Source organism: Dama dama, chromosome 30, assembly GCF_033118175.1.
Source record: "Dama dama isolate Ldn47 chromosome 30, ASM3311817v1, whole genome shotgun sequence".
NCBI lineage: Eukaryota > Metazoa > Chordata > Mammalia > Artiodactyla > Cervidae > Dama > Dama dama.
In genome coordinates this window covers 88,095,996-88,104,104 of record NC_083710.1, presented here as the reverse complement: position 1 = coordinate 88,104,104, position 8,109 = coordinate 88,095,996, and the positions used below count along the sequence as shown (strand labels likewise).

General features: G+C 51.8%; 1 protein-coding gene across 2 annotated transcripts; it reads right to left on the bottom strand.

Moving 5' to 3' along the window:
* Positions 1-2,051: 2,051 nt before the first annotated feature.
* ING1 (inhibitor of growth family member 1) lies at positions 2,052-8,109 on the bottom strand. 2 transcript variants are annotated; one of them, XM_061133073.1, is made up of 2 exons: positions 7,847-8,109; positions 2,052-3,931 (listed from the first exon to the last, which is right to left on the bottom strand). In XM_061133073.1, the coding sequence occupies exons 1-2, from the start codon at positions 7,980-7,982 to the stop codon at positions 3,231-3,233; spliced, it is 837 nt and encodes a 278-aa protein (XP_060989056.1). In that variant the 5' UTR covers positions 7,983-8,109; the 3' UTR covers positions 2,052-3,230. The 2 variants fall into 2 exon arrangements, with proteins under 2 accessions (XP_060989056.1, XP_060989057.1); XM_061133074.1 differs by lacking the exon at positions 7,847-8,109 and adding an exon at positions 6,259-6,415.

The window sequence follows — 8,109 nt, the reverse complement described above, 5'->3', positions numbered from 1 at the left end:
ACAAAGATCTGTATAGTCAAAGCTATGGTTTGTCCAGTAGTCATGTATGGATGTGAGAGTTGGACCAGAAAGAAGTACTTATCTGTGACTTTTTACCCAGTGTCCACTGGAATTAACCAAAGTGATTTAAAAGGCAGCAAATTCCCAACGGACTCTGCCTCTGTGACATTTCCTTTTTGAGAAGGCTAGCCATTGGTCCTTATGGGAAACTTCATTAAGGTAGGAACAAAAGCCCCAGCGTTAGATTACCCTGAGGCCAGTGTCCCACTCACTTCACTTGTTGGTTCTCACTACCACCCCACGAGAAACATACCGCTGACCCCTGAATGACCGGAGTTAGGGGCGCTGACTCCCGTCAGTGGAAAACCCGCGTATGCCTCAGAGTCAGGCCCCACCCCCCCAGCCACTCGGTATCCAGGGCTCACGGTGCACAGACGCAACAACTGCACGTCCGTCGTGCGCTACTGAGTATTTACCTCCGAAAAGAATCTACGTATAAGTGGGCCCACGCGGTTCAAACCAGTGCTGTTCAAGGGTGAACTGTATTTTAACAGTGAAGAACCGTAGATCCAGATTTAGGCAATTTATTCAAGACCTAAGCCCTAAAGGAAATCAACCCTGAATATTCATTAGAAGGACTGACGCTGAAGCTCCAATACTTTGGCCACCTGATGCAAACAACCAACTCACTGGAAAAGACCCTGATGCTGGGAAAGACTGAAGGCAGAAGAGGGTGACAGAGGATGAGGTGGTTGGATGGCATCACTGATTCAATGTACATGAGTTTAAGCAAACTCCAGAAGACAGTGAAGGACAGGGAAGCCTGGTGTGCTGCAGTCCATGGGGTCACAAAGAGTCAGACACAATCTTAGCGACTGGAAAACAACAACAAGCCCTAAGGGGCAAAGACGGGGTCCCCGCACTCCAAGGTGTGGCCCCGGGTGTCTCTCTCCAGGACAGCCGTCTGCACTAAACCTGAACAAGTAGGAAGAAACCCAGTATTAGCAAAGATATGCTACTCAATATGCACTTTTATAACTTAACTTTGTCAGCGATAACTAAAAGTAGAAAACCAGCAGAGAGAATTGTTTTAAATAATAATTTATATAAGCAAAGATTTGTTTAAACCACTTTTCTTGCCACTGGATTGTTATTATTTCAGGTAACTTATTTTTATCTAGTAACCTTCCTGTTTTATATGTCTGTCTCCATGCACGCATGCTCAGTCGCTAGGTCGTGTCTGACTCTTTGCAGCCCCATGGACTATAGCGTGCCAGGCTCCTTTGTCCATGGGATTTCCTAGGCAAGAATACCAGAATGGGTTGCCATTTCCTCCTCGAGGAGATCTCCCTGACCCAGGGATCAAACCCACGTCTTCTGTGTCTCCTGCATTGGCAGGAGGATCTTTACCACTGAGCCACCAGGGAAGCCCATTTGTCTAGGTAAAGCTTATCAAATTTAAACACTTAAGATTCTTAAACGTTTAAGAGTTTTGCTGGAAAGCACATACCTATTTGTAGACACTGACATGCAAAAAGTTCACGTTCTAATGTATGATCAGTTACAATGCCCCTTTCTTTACCAAACAGTGCTCTGTACTGGCAATTCACTGTCAAAGTTAGGGAATGACATCTGGCACAAAAAAAGTTCTCAGTAACTGTTTACCAGACGAAGGTAACAGTCAGAGAACGGACTCCTGGTTTCACGTGGAGTGAACAGCTGCCACAGGCGTCCCCAGACGCTCCAGCGGCCCAACCTCCCCTGTGGTGGCTTCAGAGACCCAGCAGACCCTGCAGAGAAACGACCCTCGCCCAAGCGGGGTTAAAGGGAACCACCTTACCACTGGGAGCTCAAAGCTCCACCGACCCACGCGGTAGGTGGGCAGTGAAGACGCCAATGATCGCACCGGCCGCTAGTCTGAGTCTGACGTCAGCACGGTCCTTCGGTGGGGCTGGGGCCGGGAAGGAAACGACTTCAGCTCTGTGGGTCCTGCGGTCTCGGTCCCAACCGCTCGACTCTGACGCTGGACAAACTCGGCCACACACAACGTGTTAGCAAATGAGCCTGGCTGTGCCCATAAACTTTATTTCTGGACACTAAAACGTGAAGGTCATATAATTTTCATATGCCATGAAATAGTATCCTTATGTTGACTTTTTTTTTAACCATTTAACAATCTGAAGATCATCCTTGGCTCACACACTATACAAGAGCAGGTGGCGGGCGGCATTTGGTCTGTGGACAGTCATTTCCCAGCTCCTGGTCTAAACATACACTCCTATTTTAACACTTATTTTTTTCCTGGCAATTAGGGTAACTTCTACTTGATTAAGTGAGAACAATAATACAAAATTTTCTTAAGGCTTTGTCTATACTGCTGGTGTACACGTTTTTAAGACAAAAATGTAACACGTACTTATGTCAAGATTAAATATACTGGTAGATGAACAAACTGGCCAAGGTGCATTTATTTGACGTCATGTCTGCACTGCTCTCCTGCACGTGGTGGCATCTGGTTGCACTTCTGATTACAATACAGTAAATGCCAGGTTCACTTGAAAACCCTCATTGGTACAACTTCTGTAAGTTAGAGACAGCTACCCTGGTAGCTGTGACAGCAAAACTGTACTCTGAGGCTGGATCTCTCCAGTTTGGTTCAGGAACAAACGTACGCAGTCATTTAAAAATGGCCATTTGGGGAATAGACCAGAATATAAACTGTTTGTCTGGTAAAAGTAACCGTTTAGCATTTTCAAAAAACAAGTTTCAAGCGTTAAAACTTGTCTATTGAGTTGTTACACGGATACACACTATTACAGCGAGAAACCAACTGGCCACAGGCCATGATTTTAGCAACTTGGCTAATTTTTTTTAAAAAATGTGTTCATGAAGTAGTAACATTTTTATTCAAATAAAATAGTGGCGAGATGGACTCTTTTCTTCCCACATCTAATGCGTGAGGTTGCTGCCAAGACGCCCCAACCCCCAACAACAAAAAAAATCAGAGACCGACTTGGGTGTTTCATTGAAACCTATATTTTCAGTTTCTCAAACGCTGGTCCACAGACCACGTCCCTGTTACACGCGCGCGCCGCCGGGAGAGCAGAGACGCCCGGCGCCCCACCGAGGACGGTCCCCCTCCGTCTGCAGGCGCGTCCGCGCGCCCGGCCGCCCGGTGGCGCCGCAATAAGCAGGCGGCTCGCGGCCGCCGGGGCCCGGCGGGCCCGCCACTACCTGTGGCAGGCCCGCTCCCGTTTGGACTTCTCCAGGGCCCTGTCCATGGTCTTCTCGCTCTCGCCGCGGCACTTGGGGCAGTACCACTTGCCCTTGGGCTTGTGGCTCAGCCCCACGCAGGAGAAGTGGAACCACTCGATGGGGCACTCGTCGTTGTCGCAGCCGATCATCTCCCCGTAGGAGACCTGGTTGCACAGACAGTACGTGGGCTCGTTCGGGTCTATGGGCAGGTCCGCGGGGGACGCCTCCCTCTCCGCCTTGGCCTTGGAGCGCTTCTTCTTCTTGGAGGCCTTGGCCTTCTTCTCCTTGGGTGTCCCGGAAGTGACGTCATCGTGGTCGTGGTTGTTTGCGGCGTTCTCCCGGTTCTCGTTGTTGCGCTGTCGCCGGGACCTCTTGTTGTTGGGCTTCTCCGCCTGGGCGATCGCCTCGTTTTTGGCCTTGTCCTGGCCGGCTTTGCTGTGGCCCGTGGCGTCGGCGGCCTCCTGGTGGGCCTCGAGCAGCTCCACGTGGCTGTCCACCTGCCGGGCCCGGTTCTCCACCAGCTCCACCATCTGGCTCACGAGCTGGATCTTCTCGTCGCCCAGCTCCTGGCTGCGGATCAGCGCCCGCTGGATGCAGTGCAGCGCTCTCCGCTTCTGGGTGCCGTCTGCCTCCCGCTTGAACTTCTCGTAGTACTCATCCAGTTCCTTCAGGATCTCTGCCAAGGGGAAAACAACCGTTAGACCCTGGGGGTACACAGTCTCCAACCCACAAAACCGTGGCTGTCAGGGACAAAAATGATCAACGCAAGGCTTCCTAGTACGAAAAATGTGTAACACGAAGGCCTTTCTAACAGGCTTTTTACACTCCCCATTACAAAAAGGAAAAAAAAAAAGAAATCTCTGGAACTAAATACAAATGTTAACACGGTTCCTATTTATCAAAGTGCACTCCAAAGCTTCCCAATGGGCTGCACGCATTCAGAGCACAGGTAACAAAAACTCCCTGGACAAGGGGCCACGGGGAGAATTCAAGTTTAGGCGACGTATTGAGGTCCAAGTTTTTATTTTCTATAAAATTAAAGATTATGTCCTATGTTTCCATTGTTTTTATCCAAGCATTTTGGGAACACTTTAAAAGCTGTTATTCTCTTTATTTTAGTGCACCGACATCTAGAAGCTACTATTAGAGAGATTATATAAATACTTCAGTGGCCCAGCCTCAGTTTACTCGCCACGTCACTGCATCACAGCATGCATGGGAATATCTCTATCACCCTGTCACTGAAGACAAGAATGGTCTGTAAGGAGGAGTCAGACCAGAGCAGCCCTGCTTGGACACAAAGGTAACAGATTTCACTTTTCCCTTTCCTGCTCAGAACAATGAATGACATTTGTATCTATAGAAGGCAGCAGATTTTAAAACAAACAAAACTCCCTCCTACTAAATGTTAATCTATTTGGACAGGTTAGAAAACAGTATACCTGATTTTAAAATGTAATTTGGCAAATGGAACTAGGCAATTTCTCAAGAAATAAAAGCTGTTAGATAAATCTGACTGAAACAAGTAAATATTCTTGCCAAAACTCTATTTAAATACACTGAATTTCCCACAGTTATTTTCCCTAAACAGTAACCATTACACAGTATCAGATTTTATTCCTGAAAACCCTTCGCAGTCTCTTAAGATAAGGCAATTCAACTTTCCAGCTAGGAAGTTGGGGAGAATGTTGGTAGAGGGTGTATAAAATGTGACATGACCACTTCCAGATCTTATCTCCAATTAGTTATAAGGCACACACCTAACGCCAGGGTAAACCTATGAACTTAGGCCAACACGACTTAAGCATGTATTATTTTCCAGGCTATATTATTCAGACTGTCTTCTACTAGAAAGGAGGAATGCCACAGTCTCAGGGGCTCTTGGAGTAAGTAAGCCTGAAAACAAACAGCTCTGTTCAACTTATCCAAGTTCTATCTCATAGGTGTTAAAATATGAGTTTCTGCCATTTATTTTTAAGTGAATTACACATTACAAAACTGTATCACTTGGTTTAATCAGTAACCCAAATTTCTGAAGACAAGGTTAGCATTTCACTGGAAAGACACCAATCCCATCATACCACTAATTTGAAAGCTAATAGGTACACCTTTCACATCACAACCAAGCTCACAGTCCCGTTAAGCCTTACTGTGGAAAAGAAACAAACATCCCATCAGAAAATCACCAAGAAATAATTCTGTTACCTACACAACAGTATACATTTCTTCAATGCCCCAAGCAAGGCACTCTTTATCAACAGAGCCACGGAAGTACAAATATCTGTAAACAAGAACCCGGGTCTAACTAGAGAGGCATCCTGGTCTCTTAAGCTCCATCAACTCCAACTGGTGCTAACCCTTTTTTCTAAAAAGGCTCCACACATGAGCACACTGTGAAAGTAATGGTACCAGGAAAAGAATCTTAAGGATTAATGGAGATTGCAGCAAAGTTTAATCTCATCTGCCCAATTATTAGAAATGTATTTTAATTTTACATAGGCATGGAACCAAAGTTCTATTAGGAAGCCCTCTTCCTTGGGGTTGCATCAGCATTTAAAAAAAATAACATTTTAAAAATAACTGGAAAATATTTTAAATTGAAAATAACCCCAGATATAACTGGCAAACGAATTACAATCAATCGTTATAAATTAATGTCCCATTGAAAATGAGCAAATAATGTTAATCACAGTTTGACTTGCAACCGAGGAGTTAAGAATGAAGCCTTAATTTCTAGACTAGACTGCGCTGCAAATCTCGGCGTTTATAGTAAGTCCCAACCGCATAACTTAGGACCACTATATGCCGGGTGACGAGGCTCCCTCGGGGCCCCGCCGGGGTGTCGGTGGGGCTGGTCTTCTCCCGCGGAGCCGGACACGCGAGAAGCGGCTGTCACCCCGGCTCTGAGGTGGTAAAACAGGGAGAGTCTTCACCCTCCGTCTCCGAGCACAGCGCACGCCACCCGCGCCCGGGGCACCCACCCCCCAGGCCCGGGTCACTCACGACACCGCCGTTCCCGCGGGCCCCCAGGGCCCGGTCGGGAGGCCCGACTGCACCCTCGCCAGTCCCAGCAGCACGGAGCGCCGGCCTCGCCCCGTCCCCCGGGTTCCGCCATTGCTCCCCGGAGGAAGTGACCTGCTCCCGTACTTGGGGGTGGGGTGGGGGCGAGGCCGAGCCGGACCCCACCAATGGAGAGGCGGCCAGCGGGCGGCGCGTCCCGCCTCTGGAGCCTATAGGGATCGCCGGGCCGGGGGGGCGGGGGCCAGGCGGGGTACCAATCACGACGCAGGAAGGGAGGACACAGCCCGCCCCCGCAGCACCAATGGCCAATGCGAGGCCCAAGGCCGGGCGACCCGAACACAGTCGAATCGACTCGACCACCTCCCTCCTGCCCGCCCCACTTACGCAAGGGAAAAAAGAAGGCAGCGGAAACACAGCAGTGCCACTCATAGTGCAAGGCCCGCCCCCATCCGGCCGAGGAACCAATGGCTCAGCGACGGACTGATAAGGACATTCCATGGGAGATACTGAGGCCAATCACAGGAGGCCGAGGCGGAACGATCGCAATATGCTAATCGGGTGCCTATATAAGTCGCCGCGAAGCGGAGCCTTAGGCAGAGCGCGCAGGGGCGCCTTGCCGTACGGGTGGCCAGTTCGTTGCGGTGCTCTTCCTGGTTATCCGCCTCCCCCCGCTCTTCCGTTTCCCTGCTGCGCAGCCCTGTAAACATTAGTAAACTCCGAGGGACTGTCCTCCGCCCAGACACAGCCCCCAGCGCCGTGACTGACCAGGCAGCAAAGTTTCCCCAACGGCCGACAATTCCCCGCGGACCCGACCCCTGCGTCTCTCGGGCAGTCTAGGCGGCGGGGGCTGCAGAGGACGACGCACAGATCCCCTCCCCTGCCAGGTCCCTCTCCAAGCCGAAGGTACCTGCCTGCGCCCCTCGAGCGCAGCACGGATGGACGACTTCCTCGCTCCGTCCTTCTTCCCCTCCCTTCCCACGGCACACACGAAATAAAGCCCTGGCCCTCCGCAAGCTACACCCGGCCGCGGCGTCCCTCAATCGGTGTCCGGCGCCGCGCGAGGGCTAGGGGCTGGGTGGGGGCGACTTGGGCCGCACCACGCGGAGTACGGACCCCGGACTTTACGTAACACTCAGATTCGGGACTGGCTGGAGGTGGTTCCAGGGACCCCTCGCCCTCTGCGCCCTCCCGGCAACCCTGCGCGCAGCCCGGTCCCCGCGCCCCTCAGCCTGACGGCCGCGGCACAGCCCTCTCCAGGCGCCGTGGCCTGCGCCCCCTGCGCCCCCTCCCCCGCAGCACCCCGCCTCGTCACTTCACTACAAAGAGCGCTCTGCTCGCGCAGCCTGGCATCGAGACCTCTCCCGTTCCTCCTTCCTCCTCCGTGCCCGGGCTTCGCGCACAAGGACCTTGGCAAATCAAAGACGCCCCAGACCTTTTGTTTCTGCCCGGCAAAGGCCCCGCCGCGAGCTCGCAGCTCTCCAGGAGGGGAAGCAGGACGGCCCGCGGCCCCGCGGCGCGCCGCCACCGGCGGGGATGGAGCAGCCGCCCCCGCCCATCCATCCCGCCGTACCTTGGTATTTCGCGTCGATCTCCCGCATCAGAGAGACGTTTCTCTGCAGATCAAAAGGCAGAGACTCGATGGAGTCCAGGTAGTCCTCCACGTAGTTCACCAGGTGGATCTGCTCCCCGTTGGCAGGGCTCAACATGGTTCACCGCGGTCCCCGGCGACTCCGCGCGGCTTTCCGCTTCCTCCGGCCCCCGCCCCCTCGGAGCCCGGCGCTGCAAAATGCAAGGCTCCCGCCCGCCGGCGAGCCCCCCCCCCCCACTCCAGCC

Excerpts from the sequence above, each read along its gene's own strand:
- ING1 (XM_061133073.1), bottom strand. The coding sequence starts at position 7,982 with ATGTTGAGCCCTGCCAACGGGGAGCAGATCCACCTGGTGAACTACGTG. Across the intron at positions 3,932-7,846 it reads GATCGACGCGAAATACCAAG|AGATCCTGAAGGAACTGGAT; the intron begins GTACGGCGGGAT and ends TCCCCTTGGCAG.